This window comes from Canis lupus, chromosome 3 (genome assembly GCF_011100685.1).
Source record: "Canis lupus familiaris isolate Mischka breed German Shepherd chromosome 3, alternate assembly UU_Cfam_GSD_1.0, whole genome shotgun sequence".
Lineage (NCBI taxonomy): Eukaryota > Metazoa > Chordata > Mammalia > Carnivora > Canidae > Canis > Canis lupus.
The window spans coordinates 14,916,414-14,933,935 of record NC_049224.1 but is presented as its reverse complement, the minus strand read 5'-3'; the positions used below and the strand labels follow the sequence as shown (position 1 = coordinate 14,933,935).

General features: G+C 37.2%; 2 protein-coding genes across 5 annotated transcripts in view; one reads left to right on the top strand and one right to left on the bottom strand.

Annotated features, from left to right (window-relative positions):
* KIAA0825 (uncharacterized protein KIAA0825 homolog) overlaps positions 1-17,522 on the bottom strand; it is a 382,383-nt gene that overhangs the window by 362,306 nt on the left and 2,555 nt on the right. The window contains exon 1 of one of the 3 annotated variants that reach the window (XM_038532322.1): positions 15,813-15,896. The exons of the other annotated variants lie outside the window; for them this stretch is intronic. The gene's annotated coding sequence lies outside the window, so the exon portion shown is untranslated. Of the gene's footprint in view, positions 1-15,812; positions 15,897-17,522 lie in introns of those variants that run through there. 3 annotated transcript variants of the gene reach the window in all.
* SLF1 (SMC5-SMC6 complex localization factor 1) overlaps positions 12,042-17,522 on the top strand; it is an 84,358-nt gene continuing 78,877 nt past the window's right edge. Inside the window, exons 1-2 of one of the 2 annotated variants that reach the window (XM_038532325.1) lie at positions 12,042-12,169; positions 16,964-17,020. In XM_038532325.1, the coding sequence (XP_038388253.1) occupies positions 16,985-17,020 (36 nt within the window). In that variant the 5' untranslated portion in view covers positions 12,042-12,169; positions 16,964-16,984. Of the gene's footprint in view, positions 12,170-16,963; positions 17,031-17,522 lie in introns of those variants that run through there. The other variant, XM_038532327.1, reaches the window with a different exon arrangement.

The following is a 17,522-nucleotide window of genomic DNA, read 5'->3' as shown; positions in this document are numbered from 1 at the left end:
GACCAGAGAGGAACATAGGGAGTCACACATTCCTGAGGCCAAACAATCACATATATAGAGCAAATGTGAAAGATCTCCACAGTAAGTGAAAGCTATAACACACCTGAAAACAGTGTAAATTGTAAATGAATTCCTCCATCACTACAGAAATCCATCAGTAGATGACAGAAGACTTACTGACTTCATGTGTTTAAACACAAGCAGTGTCCAACAATTAGTTTATAATTTAAGACACAAAGACACAGGAGCAAGTCCTAGAAAGCCAAATGCAGACCCAAAACAAAAATATTAAGAAACAAAAACAAAAGAAAAACCCAACAGATTTATCAGTGCCACACATCACAAGGGAGTCACTGTACTTAGTTTAGGCAAATTACTAAACAAAGAAACAAGCAAATGAACAAAGCAACAGCAACTATCAGAAAGAAAATCATAATCTAGAGTTGCTACAATAGCTAATCTAAAATATCCAGTTTTCAACAGGAAATTATGAAACATGCAAAGAAATAGGAGAAACCATCTGAATTCCATAAATATTAGATTTAAAGAAAGACTTCAAAGCAGATATTACCAATATGTTCAAAGAACCAAAGGTGACCTTAATTTAAAGAATGAAAGGAAAATAAGACAACAATGAATAAAAAATAGAGATTCTCAACAATGAAACAAATTTTTTAAAAATGGAATTTTTTTAAGATAAAAAGTATAATAAGAAAATTCACTAGAGATGGAGGACCTTTAATGATTCCAACAGTTAAGCATCCAACTCTTGATTTCAGCTCAGATCGTGGTCTCAGGGCGGTGGGATTAAACCCCATGTTCATCAGGCTCCAAGCTCAGTGGGGAGTCTGCTTGAGATTCTTTCCTTCTCCCACTGTCCCTGCCCCAGCTCACCTGCTCTCTCTCAAATAAACAAATAAATCTTTTAAAACAAGAAAATTTATTAAGGGGAATTCGCAGCAGATTCAACATAACCTGATGAAAGAATCAGTGAATTTAAGATAGATGAAGAGAGATTACCTGATATGAAGAAAAACTTAATTTCTTTTTTTTTTTAACAGAGATATTTGGGACAATCAAAACTATATCAAGAAACATGTAATGAGTATCCCAGGAGTGAAGATAGATGAAGGGATAGAAAAACTACATGAAAAAATAACAGACAAAAGCATACCAATTGATGAAAAACATTAATGTACTTATCAAAGATTAATCTACTTATCAAAGATTTTCAACAGACCCAAAGTAGGACAAATATAAAGAATCAATATCTAGACAAAGCATAAACAAACTGAATTACAAAGACAAACAGAAAATCTGTTTGTCTTTGCAACAAGACAAAACTAACTCATCACATACAAGCATTGATGAAAACAATGGAGGCCAGAAGTCAGTCACTGAAAAATTCAAAGGGCCAAAAAAATTTGCTCAGTATAGATTCTATATCAAGAATAAATATCTTAAAAAAAAAAAAAGAATAAGTATCTTTTCAATTGAAGGCAAAATACAGCTATTACTTTTAAAACTGAAGATAAAATAGAAACAGATCTTGTGGCTAGCAGACCTGTCTTAAAGGAAATACTAAAGGAAATCTTTCAGCTGAAAGAAAATGACACCATGTGTTAATTTAAGTCCAGAGTTGGAAATAGAGTGGTCCAGAAATGGCAAATATATGGTTAATATAAAAGACTACCTAGAAGGCTCAGTTGGTAGAGCATGTGACTCTTGATCTCAGGGTTATAATTTGAGCCCCATGCTGGGCATAGTACTTCTAAAAAAAAAAAAAAAAAAAAAAAGACCCTAAATTAAAAATATTATATTTGTTTTCATTGACGGCATAAAGAAATAATTATAACATATTGTTTAGTTTATAACATGTAATATGTTAATACATAGGACAGTAACAGCAGAAAAGAGGAAGACATATTATATCGGAACAAAGTTTTTATATTTTACCAAAATTAAGTTGTATGAACTGGCTGGTATTAAGTTGGTTCTGGTAAATTAAGATGTAGGTTATATTGTCTAGAGTAAACACGAAGAAATTAACTGTTTAAAATGTAAAGTGACACTAAAAATAAAAATGTGCATACATTAAAAATATTTATTTAATACAAAAGAAGGCAGTCAAGGTGGAAGAAAGAAGTCACTACCAAAAACCTACTAGAAGTAATAAATGAATTTGGTAAAGTTGCAGGTTACAAAATTAACCCAGAAATCAGCTGCACTTCTATACACTAACAATGAAGTAGCCAGAAAGAAAAATTAAGATGACAATTCCATTTACAATTGCACCAAAAATCCAAAAACAAAACAAAAATCCAAATAAACCAAAATCTAGGAATAAACTTAACCAAGGAGGTGAAAGACCTGTACTCTAAAAATTATAAAACACTGATGAAAAAAGAAATTGAAGAATGGCACAAACAAATAAATAAAACAAATTAAAAGATATACCATGCTCATGGATTGGAAGAACAAAACTGAATTATCTCACAATTTCAGATTTCAAGATATACTACAAAGGCATAATCAAAACAGTACGGTACTAGCACAGAAACAGACACATAGGGATCCCTGGGTGGCGCAGCGGTTTGGCGCCTGCCTTTGGCCCAGGGCGCGATCCTGGAGACCCAGGATCGAATCCCACGTCAGGCTCCCGGTGCATGGAGCCTGCTTCTCCCTCCTCCTGTGTCTCTGCCTCTTTCTCTCTCTCTATGTCTATCATGAATAAATAAATAAATCTTTAAAAAAAAAAAAAAAAAGAAAAGAAACAGACACATAGATCAATAGAACAGAATAGAGAGCCCAGAAATATATCCACAATTATATGGTCAATTAATCTATGGCAAAGGAAGCAAGAATATACAATGGAGAAAAGACAGTCTCTTCAACAAATGGTGCTGGAAAACTGGACAGCTACATGCAAAAGAATGAAAGTGGATCACTCTCTGACACCATAGGCTTCCAGTTATGGGATAAGTCAAGGGAATAAAAGGTACAGCATAGCAATATAGTTAATGGTATTACAACAGCACTGTAGAGTGACAGATGGTAGCTACACTTACAGTGAGCATAACATAATGTATAGACTTGTTGCATCACTATGTTGTACACCTACCACTAGCACTGTGTGTCAATTATACTCAAATTCAAAATAAAATAAAACAAGCTACAAGGTGCCTGTGTGGCACAGTCAATTGAGCACTCGACTCTTGGTTTCAGCTCAGGTCATGATCTCAAGATCCTGAGATTGAGCCCTGGATCTAGTTCTGCTCTCAGCACAGTCTTCTTAGGATTCTCTCTCCTTTTCTCCCTGCCCCTTTCTCCAGCACTAGCACATTTGCTCTAGTGCTCTCTCTCTAAAATAAATAAATACTTAGACAATAAAATAAGCTTCAAAGAAAAAAAGGTACAAATCATATTAAAGATATGGCAAAATGGAAAATGTAAGCCCAACCATATTAATAAGTACATGAAAAATGAATGATTTAAATACTTCAATCAAAAGGCAGAAATTTTCAAAGTAACGGATACCTGGCTGGTTCAGTCAGCAGAGCATTCGACTCTTGATCTCAGGGTTGTGAGTTTAAGCCCCACATTGGATGAAGACATTACTTACGAATAAAAATCTTTAAAAAAATTTAAAATGAAAAAGAAATTCCCTTAAGTAGATAAAAAAGATCCTATCATGTGTCATCTAAAAGATGTATCTTACATTCAAAGATAAAAAATAAATTAAAAGTAGAAGAATCAAAAAAAATATGCCATCAAATAGTAACCATAATATAGCTGGAGTTACTACACTAATATTAAACAAAATATGCTTTAAGAAATAGTATTTGGGAGCACCTGGCTGGCTCAGTCAGTAGAACATGCAACTCTTGATCTCAGGGACATGAATTTGAGCCCCACATTGGGCCTGGAGCCTACTTAAGAAGAATATATAAATTAAAAAAAAATGGTATTTGAGAAAAAGGGGATATTTCAACATGATCAAAAGGTCAGTACATCAGAAAAAATAATGCTTATAAATGTATATGCACATAAAACAAAGCACCAAAATCAGCAGAGCAAAAAAATGACAGAACTGAAAAAAGAAACAGACCATTTAACAAGTATAGTTGGATATTTGAATACTCTCCTATCAAAAACTAATAGAACATAAAATTAGAAGAGTATTAGAAAATATTGTTCACCTACCAAAGTAACTCTTGTATAAACTAGTCCACTCGATGGCATAGTACAGATTTTTTTTTCAAATGCCAAAAAATATTTTCTAAAGTAGCCCATATACCAGGTTATAAAACAAGTCTCAATAAATTTTAAATAAGATCATAAAAAGTATCTTCTATGTAGAACAGAATTAGAAATCAATAAAATATATCTTGGAAAATCCTCAATATTTGGAAGTTAAAGAATGTACTTTTAAGTAATTCAAAAGAAGAAATCACAAGGGATTTGAAAAATATTTTTGCTGAATGATAGTGAAAACACAACATGTCACATTTTATGGGATACATGGAAAGCAGTGTAGAGGGCATTCAGGCACAGAACAGAGCAGTTGGGCCCTGGGGGCCTGCAGCTCAGTTCACCCCTCCCTCCCCACCAAAACCTGTTTCCCAGCCAGGCCAACCTGGCCAAACTCTCCTGTGGTACAAACCCAAGGTGGCCCCAGGACACCCCTGCAGCTGACTGCCCCCATCATGGACAGCCAGAGCTCCAAGGCTCCCAGGGTGACATGACACTGAAGAGGCAGCAAGCATTTCCTCCACTAAGGCCAAAGACAGGAGAATGGCCACATGAAAAGCAATGGAGACTTATCTCCCAAGGGTGAAGGGGAGTCACCCCCAGTGAACAGAACAGAGGAGGCAACCACCCCAGCGATACCATCAAGCCAGTGAGGGTACTGAAGTTGAGGGGGATGGCCCAGGCAGAGAGACCCTCAAGAAGAAGAAATTATCTTTCAAGAAGTCTTTCAGGGTGCCTGGATGGTTCAGTTGGTTAAGCATCTGCATCCAACTCAGGTCATGATCTCAGGGTCCTGATACTGAGCCCTGCTCAGCAGGGAGTCTGCTTTTCCCTCTGCTCCTTCCCTCACTTGCTCTTTCTGTCGAATAAATAAATAAAAATCTTATTAAAAAAAAAGAAGGCTTTCAAATTGAGTGGTCTGTCCTTCAAGAGAAATCGGAAGGAGGGTAGGAATTGTTCTTCAGCCTTCTCATCCAACAAAGCAGGAGCAGGGGGAGATAAGAGCCTGGGGTGAAAGCACAGCCCAGGAAGGAAAGGCTGTTGCCACCCCTTGTTGGCCAGGAGCCCCAGGGCAAGGAGGTAGAGGCTAGCCCTGCCACCAAGGGAGGAGACACAGAAGAGGCAGGGCCCTCAAGAGGCAGGGCCCTAGGCTACAGAGACCTCTACTCCCTCAGGAGAGTGGTCCTACATCTGCCAGGAAGCAGAATGAGTACCTGGGTTGGGGGAGGGGGGTGATCACTAAGCTGCAAAAGCTAAAAGCTGTGCTCTCCTTGTGAGGTTGCTGCCTGGACCTGGTACCCTGGCTGCCTTCCTGTGCCCAGAAAGGAAGGTGCTGTTGCCCCCTCACAGTCACATTCCCTCTCCTTTTTTCCTCCTGTGGATTCTCCTATCATCCAACTAGCCTTCCTCTTCAGGATAGTTGAAGATGGTCCCTTGTAGTTCCCCAAGTTAGGTTAGTGATGTGAAATGCTTCTGTCTGTGGCCCTACCTCTCCTGTTCCTACCACTACAGAAGGCAATTGCTTGTTTTCTTCCCCAATTCTTTTCCAAGTAGGTTTCGTTTACTCTAGTCCCCAAATCTGAGCCAGATGTGGGATGTCTATACTCCCAAACCCTGAATGTTCGGCCTTCCCCCCTCATTGAATTTTTAATCTTTTGTGCTGTGCCGAGTACCACCTGGGCTGGGGAGGACCTTGACCCTGTCTAGGTTTTTCTTTTTCTTTTCTTTTTTTTAACTTATTTATTCATGAGAGACAGAGAGAGAGAGAGAGAGAGAGAGAGAGGCAGAGACACAGGCAGAGGGAGAAGCAGGCTCCATGCAGGGAGCCAGATGTGGGACTCGATCCCAGGTTTCCAGGATCAGGCCCTGGGTTGAAGGCGGCACTAAACCGCCAAACCACCCTGGCTACCCTGCCCCAGTCTAAGTTTTTATAAATATCTTACTCAGGGGGCACATGGGTGGCTCAGTTGGGTAAGCATCTGCCCTTGGCTTGGGTCATGATCCTGGGGGTCCTGGGATCAAGCCCCATGTCCCCCTCACTCTCAAACAACAACAAAAGACTGTCTTACTCAAGTTCAAACCTCCAAAAAAAGCAAAACAAAAATAAAGCAGTAAAAAGGCAGCAAAAATAACAATACAAATAAATGAAATAGAAGAGAGAAAAGCAATAGAGAAAATAAAGTCAAAAGTTTGTTCTTTGAAAAGATCAACAAAACTGCCAACTTGTCACGCAAGACTGATCAAGAATTAAAAAACAAAAACAAAAACAAAAAACAAAAAACAAAAAACAAAAAACGGGGATGCCTGTGTGGCTCAGTTGGCTAAGTATCCAACAGTTAATATGGGCTCAGGTCATGATCTCAGGGTTGTGAGATCAAGCCCAGTGCAAGCTCCACACTTGGTGGTAGAGAGTCGGCTTGAAGTTTCTCTCCCTCTTCCTCTGCCCCTCCCCCCACTCATGTAGGCTCTCTCTAAAATAAATAAATCTTTTTTTAAAAAAAGAGACACAAATTACCAAATAATGAATGAAAATGATGTCACTATTGACCACACAGAAATCTAAAGAAATATAAGACAACACAGTGAATAACTTTATGCTAACAAACTAGACACACAGATGAAATAGACACATTTTTAGAAAGACATAAATGACCAAAACTGACTTAAGAAGTAATATAAAGGGCAGCCCTGGTGGCCCAGCGGTTTAGCGCCGCCTTCAGCCCAGGTGTGATCCTGGAAACTCCGAAAGGAGTCCCACGTCAGGCTCCCTGCATGGAGCCTGCTTCTCCCTCTGCCTGTGTCTCTGCCTCTCTCTCTCTCTGTCATGAATAAGTAAGTAAAGTCTTAAAAAAAATAATATGAAAATTGAATAGACCTAAAACAAGTAAAGACATTCAGTTAATCACCTAATATCTCCCCACAAGGAAAAGCAAAGTCCCAAAGGCTTCAATGATAAATTCTATGAAATAAAAAAGTGAAATAATACCAATATTTCATAAATTCAGAAAACAAAGGAAAGAAATCTTTCTCATTCTATAATGGTAATATTATCCTAACAGAGACAAACAGAACCATAACGAGAAAATAAAACTGCAGACTAAAAACCTCTATTTAAAAAAAAAGATCTACCCCGAATAGCCAGAGAAATATTGAAAAAGAAAACCAATGCCAGGAGCATCACAATACCGGATTTCAAGCTGTATTACAAAGTTATCATCCAGACAGCGCAGTACTGGCACAAAGAGATAGATCAGTGGAATAGAATAGAGAACCTAGAAATGGGCCCTCAACTCTATGATCAACTAATATTCAACAAAGCAGGAAAGAATACCCACTGGAAAAATGACAGTCTCTTCAATTAATGGTGTTGGGAAAATTGGAGAGCCACATGCATAAGAATGAAACTGGACCATTCTCTTACACCAGACACAAAGATAAACTCAAAATGGTTGAAAGATCTAAATGTAAGACAAGAATCCATTAAAATCCTAGAGGAGAACACAGGCAACAACCTTTTTGAACTTGGCCACAGCAACTTCTTGCAAGATACATTTATGAAGGAAAGGGAAACAAATGCAAAAATGAACTATTGGGACTTGGTCAAGATAAAAAGCTTCTGTACAGCAAGGGAAACAGTCAACAAAACTAAAAGACAACCTACAGAATGGGAGAAGATATTTGCAAATGACCTATCAGATAAAGGGCTAGTATCCAAGATCTATGAAAAACTTGTCAGGCTCAACACCCAAGAAACAAAGAACCCAATCACTGAAATAGGCAAAAGACATAAACAGAAATTTCTCCAAAGAAGACCTACACATGGCCAACAAGCACATGAGAAAATGCTCCACATCACTTGCCATCAGGGAAATACAAATCCAAACCACAATGAGATACCAACTCACACCAGTAAGAATGGCTAAAATTAACAAGAAAGGAAACAACAGACTTTGGTGAGGATGTGGAGAAAGGGGAACCCTCTTGCACTATTGGTGGAAATGCAAGCTGGTGTAGCCACCCTGGAAAACTGTGTGGAGGGTCCTCAAAGAGTTAAAAATAGAGCTACTCTATGAGCCAGCAATGGCACTACTGGGTGTTCGCCCCAAAGATACTGATGTAATGAAACGCCGGGACACCTGCACCCCACTGTTTGTAGTGGCAATGTTCACAATAGCCAAACTGTGGAAGGAGTCTCGGTGCCCAACGGAAGACGAATAGATAAAGAAGATGTGGTCTATACACACAGTGGAATATTACTCAGCCAACAGAAAGAACGAATAGCCACCATTTGCTTCAACGTAGATGGAACTGGAAGGTATTATGCTGAGTGAAATAAATCAATTGGAGAAGGACAATCGTCACATGGTTTCACTCATACAGGGGAATATAAAACTAGTGAAAGGGATTATAAGGGAAAGGAAGGGAACTGAGTGGGAAAAATCAGAAAGGGTGATAAACCATGAGAGACTCCTAACTCTGAGAAACAAACAAAGGGTAGTGAAGGGGAGGCAGGCAGGGGGATTGGGGTAACTGGGTGATGGGCACTGAGGAGGGTGCTTGACGGGATGAGCACTGGGTGTTATATGTTGGCAAATGAATTTAAATTTAGGGCAGCCCCGGCGGCTCAGCGGTTTAGCGCCACCTTCAGCTCAGGGCATGATCCTGGAGCCCGGGGATCGAGTCCCACGTCAGGCTCCCTGCGTGGAGCCTGCTTCTCCCTCTGCCTGTGTCTCTGCCTCTCTCTCTCTCTCTCTCCTCTCTGTGTATTCTCATGAATAAATAAATAAGATATTTTTTTAAAAAATGAATTTAAATCTAAAAAATGTAAAAAACAAAAACAAAATAAAACAAAAAAAGGTCTAAAATCGATACCCTAACCCTCAACCTTTGAAAAATAGAAAACGTAAACTAAATCCAAAGTAGCAGAAGGAAACAATACAGATTAAAATTGAAGTAAACAAAAAGAGAAGAGAAAAACAACAGAGAAAAATCAATGAAACGAAAGTGGAGTCTTTGAAAAGGTAAACAAAGTTGACAAACCTATAGCTAAACTGATACCCCATTTCAAAAAGAGAGAAGACTCAAATTATTAAAATTATGGATGAAAGTGGGAACATTACTGACCTTAGAGAAATAAAGAGATTATAAGAGGATACTATAAATAACTGTATATTATTAAATTATATAATCCAGACCTAACAAACTCCTAGAAAGATACCAAGTAATGAAATGACTGAAAATATATTAAAAATTATATATATGTCATAGACCTATAATGAACAGACTGAAATTAATAATCAGAAACCACAAAAAGAAATCCAGGGCCAGGTGGCTTCATTGGTGAATCCTACCACATATTTAAAGAAGAATTAACACAAATCCTTCACAAATCCTCCTAAAAAATAGAAGAGAGGACACTTCCCAACTCATTCTCCCTGGCCATTATTTCCCTAATACCAAAACCAGATAAAAATATTACAAGAAAATAAAAGTATAAACCAATAGCCCTTAGGAATAGAAAGGCAAAAATACTCAACAAATAGAACTGAATCCAGCAACATGTGAAAAGAACTATACACCATGACTAAGTAGGATTTATCACAGGAATGTAAAGTTGAATCAATGCAAGAAAATGAATCAATGTAATACACTTTATTAATAGATTAAAGAACAAAAACTACATCATGCTCTGAATAGATGCAGAGAAGAATGTGTTGAAATCCGACACCCTTTCATGATGAAAAACTCTCAACAAACTAGGAATAGAACCCACAGCTGACCTCATACTTAATGGCAAAAGGCTGAAAGCTTTGCCATTAACCTCAGGAACAAGACAAGAAGGTCCATTTTTAACTCTTCTATTCAACACTGTACTGAAGTTCTAGTCAAGGCAATTAGGTAAGAAAAATAAATAAAAGACATCTAGATTTGAAGGAAAGGAGTAAAACTATCTTCACTTATAGATGACATGATCTCCTATGTTGAAAACTCTAAAGGAATTCTACAACGAAAAATCCAAACTAAGGAGTTAATAAATACCTTCAACAAAGTTTGTAAGATATCAGACCAAAAAATAAAAAACAATTTTATTTCTATATGCTAGCACTGAAGTGAAATGAATTTGAAAAAGAAGTTAGGAAAAATTCCATTTACAATAGCATAAAAGAATAAAATACTTAGGAAAAACTTAAAAAGAGGTGTAAAGGCATTCACTGCAAATTACAAAACCTCCTTCCAGAAAACTGACTTAGACCTAAATAAATGAAAAGTCCATGTCTTATGGGCTGAATGATATATTAATGTTAAAAGTGGCAATACCTCCCAAATTAATGTACAGGTTGGACGCAATCCCTATCAAAATCTTAGCTACTTATTTTGCAGAAATTAACAAACTGATCTTAAAATTTATATGGAAATGCAGGGATCCAGAAATTAGTAAAAAAAAAAAAAAAAAACAATTTTGAAAAAGAAAAAGAAAACTCACATTTCCCATTTTTTCAAGCTTACTACAGAGCTTCAGTAATCAAGACTGTGTGATAGGATAGGGTTAACGACAGACATATAATCAATGGAATAGAATTTATAGTCCACTAATAAACCCATACATGTCTGATTGTTTATGAGAATTTCAAGAAAATTCAATAGTGAAAGATAAGTCTTTTTAGGAAATGTTGGTCAGACAACGGGATGCCAACATGCAAAGAACTGTCAGACTACTCTATCACAAGATATACAAAAATTAACTCAAAATGGATCAAACACCTAAATATAAGCACTAAAGCATATAAAATTTTTTAAAAATATAAAAAAATCCTCTTGATCTTAGGTTGGGCAGTGGTTTCTTACATAAAACACTAAAAGCAGAATCAACAAAACAACAGGGTAATGTGGATTTCATAAAATTTAAAAATTTGTGCTTCAAATGACACCATCAATATATTTTAGGTCTCTTTATTTCACCTAAGATACGAGTTAGGGCACCAGTCATTCTGTGCTATTTGTAATCACTGATTTGCTTACAACTCTCAACCCACTAAACTGAATCTTTTTTTTTTTTTTTTAAGGTTTTATTTGTTTGAGAGAGACAGAGAAAGAGTGTGCATCTGAGCATGTGGGTGAGTGGTGGGGGAGGGAGACAGACAGAAAATCTTTAAGCAGACTCCCCAAGGAGCAGGGAAGAGGAGCTGGATGATCCCATGACCTGACCAGAAGCCCAAGAGTCAGATGCTTCAACAACTGAGCCACCTAGGACCCCTGAAACTGAATCTTCCTAAGATCAGGCTGTGCCTTCTGAATTTTTACATCTTAGTACCTAATTAAGTGGTTGACACAGAGGAAGCACAAAAGTTAAAAGAGAGCACAAAGTGTGATGCGCAGATTTTTGATGGAATCCTAGTATACTTTCATAGGGTTCAAAAGTTCAAAACTATTTTCATGATAATAAGTCATATGCCATTCACTAGGTTGACATTTGTACTAATAGTGCAAAAGCAACGATGCCCAAGCCCAGACTGAAGTCTCCGAACTGTGTTAGTTATATCAGTTTTCTATCGATGCTCTAATTACTTCCCCTTATGTGCCATAAGATCACAGAAATATATTATCTTACAGTTCTCTAAGTTAGAAGTCTTAAAATGGGTCTCACCAGGCTAAAAGGAAATGGTCAGGAGAGTTGCATTCCTTTCTGGAAGCTCTGAAGAGGATGCATTGTTTCCTTGCATTTTGTAACTTTTAGAAGCTGCTCTCATTCCTTGGCTCATGGCCCACTTCCTTCATTTTCTATTTAGCTCTGTGGGTTGAGTCCTTTTCATATTGGATTACTCTGAATTCCTCTTCATCCTCCTTCTTCCACTTTTGAGAAACACTGTGATTACACTGGACCAATTTGGATAATCCAGGATAATCTCACCATTTTAAGGTAAACTGATTAGCAACTTTAATTCCTCTTTGCCCTATAACCTAACATATTCACAGGTCCCAGAAATCAGGATGCAGGCATCTGGGGGAGGGGAGACATTATCCTGTTTACCACTGTAGTCATATTTTTGTAATATAGAATGGAATAAGAAGAAAAGCCAGGTTTACTTAACAGTGTCTTCGATGAGGCAGTAAAACTTAGTAATGTTATTAACTCAACCTTTGAGTGCACCACACATTTTTTCAAAATTAACCAAATTGAGCTCTCACTTCAAGGAAAACTTTAGACAGCATTTGTTGCCAATGATAAAACTAGAGTTTTCAAAGCAAAAATAAGAATTTAGGAAAATTCACATATTGTCAAAAGGACAGTTTCCCAATATTTTAAAAATTTTCCTGATGAGACTGCTGGTAATGTTAACAAATACTATTTTTTGATACATATAATGTGTTAATATTTGGAAGATCAGCTTACCTCAATGAATCAGTATTTTCCACATAGCCAACGCATTATGTAACAAAATCATGATTGTAAGAGTCATTCAAAGTGCAAGATGGACCAAGGACATTTTAAAGTTACAGATTACAAAAAGTTCACTGACAGGGTTTCAGATATCACATCGCAATTAAACTTAAACACCACTTAGTAAGTTTGGGTATAGGATCAAAGAAAAACATTCACAATTATCTGAAAAGACCACTAAAATACTCCTCTTTTCCAACTATATGTCTGTCTGTATGAGGTTGGATTTTGCTTACTTATTTCAACCAAAACATATCACAACAGTCTGAATAGAGAAGCAGATCTGAGAATTCAGTTTTCTTCATTAACCCAGACATTAAAGACTTTGCAAAAACTAGAAATGATGTCACTCTTCCAGTAAAACTTTCTTTGGGAAAACATAACCATTAAAAAAACAAAAAAAAAACAAACAAAAAACTCTATATGTTAACATGTAAGCCTTTATTATTGAATTAACTACTTTTTAAACATTTAGTTTTAATTTAAAATATAAAGAATGGAAGAAGGGGTCCATTTATAAAGAGCCCCAGTCCCAAATTCTTTTGCCAGTCAAATCTGTGATTAGCAGACAGAGCTCATCCTTTAGGAGGTAAATATCCCACAGGCATTTTTGAGGGCAGTTATGAATATATGCTGAAAAAGGAAAGAATTGATGTTTTTCGAAATTGTAAAGGAATAAATTATTATGTGGATTATATACCAAACTTGCATTTTAAAAATATTTAGTGAGCTGAAGTCTAAAAAAGCCAGGAATATGGATAAAGTATGTCATGACAACAAAGTACAGAATAATACTGGCTGGTATTAGTAAAAATTAAGACTTCATCAGTAGAACGCTCCTCAAAAAGAGGTCCTATCACTCCTCAGTTTACATTAGGTAAACTCCAGATTTACACTGTTGGATTAGATGTGTTCCTCAAAGGGAAAATGGAAAGTGAATTCAGGTGACGTGGCATGGCTGCTGACTGCTAGAAACAACTTCTTCAGCTGTACCACCTCTCTGACACTGAATGGTCAGGAAAGACCTTTCCAGTCAATCTTAGCAAACACATAATGAAAGTGACAGAAAAGGGCGGCCATGGTAACCAACTAGAAAATAGAGTAATTATGTCCCCTAAACAGAGCAAACAAAAAGTCTTTTCTTGGAAGAATGATTAAAAAAAAAAAAAAAAAAAAAAAAAGAGCCCTAAATTTAGATCCTTAAGACCTAACTTTTGGCTCAAGTCACGTTTCCTGAGCTATCTAGGCAAGTTAAACTACCTCTTTAGTCTTCATTTCCTTATGTGAGATAAGAAAATTACTCTAAATCTCTTGCTTTAAAATTCGACTGTAATTCACAGTAACACGTTTTATATCCAAATCTTAACATCACAAAAATCTAAATTAAAAAGGCAGGTTAGTACTCACCAAATTGATGGATTATAATCTGCCATTTGAAAAGCATTGAACTGATTGGTGTTTACAATTGCTTATTAAGAACAACAAAAGTGGGAGGGGTGACCTTCAAAAGTATACTATGATTTTTTTTAACCACAGAGGTCTCTTTGGGAGGAAGAAAAATGGATATTCATGTTTGGGCTAATATTCAAACTATGGATATTAACATTACTCAGGTCTTTGGAATTGTATTTATTGGCTACCTGAATTTAGAAATTTAAACAGCATATTGTTTACCCAATGTCAAAAAATCAGTTGCTTAGCTAATGTTTATATTTCCAACTGTTAGTTGGAACTTTTGATTCCTTAACTGTTCTCTGGCTAACAAAACTGTACTATAAAATATAAGAAGTTGTTCATCTAAGAACATATACCTTAAATGTTAATAATGTCACTATCTGGCAAGGATTGTACTTTTCTTAGAGGTTGGGACAGGCTGTCAGTCAAGAGTTGAAATTTAAACACACTTGTAAATTACAGCATGTGACAACTATCAATTATTTTTACCAATAGCTAACATATTTAACACTGTGGCAACGTGAGATTCCTCTAACAGATGACTTTGGAACACATATCCCCCAATGGGCTTTTAAAGCCTTATTAGAAAGTGCAGCAGTTTGACATTCTTCTCCACTCTTTCTTCCCCTCTCCCTTTCTCCTTACCTTTTCTCCTTCCCAGGTTGCCTGACTTGCAGTGAGTGAGGCCTGAAGGCACTTCCCTTCCCTCTTACTCTTGCTCCCTCTCCTTTATCCTTCGCAGGCCTTTTCTCCAATAAACCTCTAGCACATCTACTCTCCTCTTAGCATCTGCTTCTCTGGGAATTTGAACAAAGAAACTGAGTGCTTGCTTATAAGTCCAGCCACCATCTATGCATCACTATTTAATCTTTACACAAGGCTTATGAACACATTATTATTTCCATTTTACAAATAAGGAAACAAACATTAAGAGCAGAAAAGTCACTTTCCCAGAGTCACACAACTAGAGACAGGCATGCGATTTGAACTGTTTGACTTCACAAGAGCCCCGGACCTTATTTTATTAAATAGGCTCCACACTGGGTGTGGAGCCCAATTCAGGGTTTACACTCAACGACCCCAAGATCAAGTCCTGAGCTGAGATCAAGAGTCAGATGCTTAATTCACAGAGCCATCCAGGTGCCCCCCATCCCAGTTATTGGAAAGCAATTAGATTACATTAAGCCTCAGCAAAACTAGACAAATCCCTAGTAACATTTTTCCTGATGCCTATGTGCTTTCACACACTATTACACTTCATCCTAACAAATTTATAAAGCTGATATGCCACTTGACAGATGAACAAATTGGGGCTCAAAGAATGTAATTAACTCCTTCCAGATCATATGTAAGCTCATGACTTTGAGTTCAATACCAGGTTTTCTTTGAATTCAGCTGCTTTACATTATACTGCTTTGCCTAATTAATCAAAATGACAATGTCTTTTGTCCGTTTAGTTTTAGCTAATTTTCTTGAGAATACTGAGCAAAGAATCCACCAAATGATTTAAAGAGCTATATATGTTTCATATACATATACAGTATAGATACTCCACTAGCAACTTAAATTATTTCCTGACCACCTATCTCAGCTACTTGTACTTTAACCAAAGTTTCACAGGAAACTAGTTGAAGCTCATTTCAAAAACCTATCTCCAATAACATACCAGTGGTTGAGGCTGGGAGGCAGTGTTCTCTTCACACCTGACTCAACTGCAATCTTTTGAGTGCAGCATTTTCCTGAACCAGAGTCACCTGATGAAGGGAGTCAGAAGTCTGCTGAATCACTTCTAATGATTAACCCCTGGTTGTTTTCCAGCCTCTAAAAGGGCACAGCCTAGCAGTTATGCACAGTAGGTCAGTCAGAGCCGAATGTCAAAGTAACTCAGTAGTGTATTCAAATATTGGAAGGCGGGTGATATAGGAGTATTTTGGTGTTGTTTTTGCTGTTTGTTGTTTTTCTGCAGGTGGAGCATGTGGTAGATTTTTCAGAAAGGGCAATACTAGGGATCTGGGCACAAGCAGGTCAGGAAGAGAAGACCCAAGAATAACAACACCATCGTGGAGGTCCTGGAGCCAGTTGTGGGAGGAGAGAGCTAAGGGGCCCCTACCCGATCCACGGGGTGACTTTAGATGGGCCCACAGAGGGCCAGGTGCTTGATTAGAGTCACAGGGAGGGGCAAGGGCCATGGAGACAACAAGAGGTAGAAGACTCCACAGCCTGAGAGAATCCCCACCCCCCAAGCCAGAGCCTCCAATGCCATGCCAGTGAGGTGTAGGGACTAACTGGCAGGTGCTGGGCTGTGGCTGGAGTAGAATCATGGGCAATTTTTCATTTCTTTTTCCTCTTAGCTTTGTATAGTCTCATTTTTAACCTATAACACCTGGGAGTTGGATTAACTGATCTATAAGGTCCTTTCCGGCTATAAAATCCTAACTTCAGCTAACTTCTAAGTATTAATCTGAATATTTGAGAAATGATCCTCCGAGAAATCAATTTCCCTGAGTATACACCTAGTTAGTAGATGAGCCAGGATTAAAATCCAATTGGAGGCAGTATAGCAAAGTGGTTATGATAATGGGTCTGAAGCGAGCCATCACAACTCTGGCACTTAAGGACTATGGTAACATAGGACAATTTACAAAGCTCATCTTGGCTTCAGTTTTCTCATCTGTAAAACAAGGATAATAATACTTATCCTATAATTCTGTGAGAGTAAATGTAACACTGCATGGCAAAGAGTAAGCCATGGCAAAGACTAAGATAAATACTAGGTATTCTCTTATCTCCTATCTCATTGTCCAGTCTTCTTTGCAGGTGACCACACAGACTTTATGGATGAATGTGGAATGGACATTAAATTTTGCCATTAAAGTGAGTAACAGTAAGTATACATTTATATGGTAAGATGCTTTATAAAGACGCATGTACAAATACTTCTCTACGGATAAATAACATTTTAAGAAGGAATCAGTCTTTCAATAAATGTTTATTGAGCCTCTACTATATGCCAGATACAGACACAGTGCTAAATGCTGGGTATGAGATAATGAACAAAACAGATACAATCTCAATCTTCATAAGCACTGAAATTTGATTGAAAACAAAATATCCCTGTGAGATCTACCTGTGGGATATGCAAAGCAAATTATATTTGACATGGTGACAAATGTAAAAAAAAATGCACATTAGTATGAGACTAGCTGTACATCTATATTTGTTTCTATACAAGATATTTTTTATAATTAAGTTCTATGTTATTTATAATGGTCACTTCAATGAGATTCTTAATTCTCTGACAATTAGGGAAATTAGGCTATTTCTATTTCTCTACATAAAGTAGAACACTGGAATAGATATGTTTAATTAAGGATAC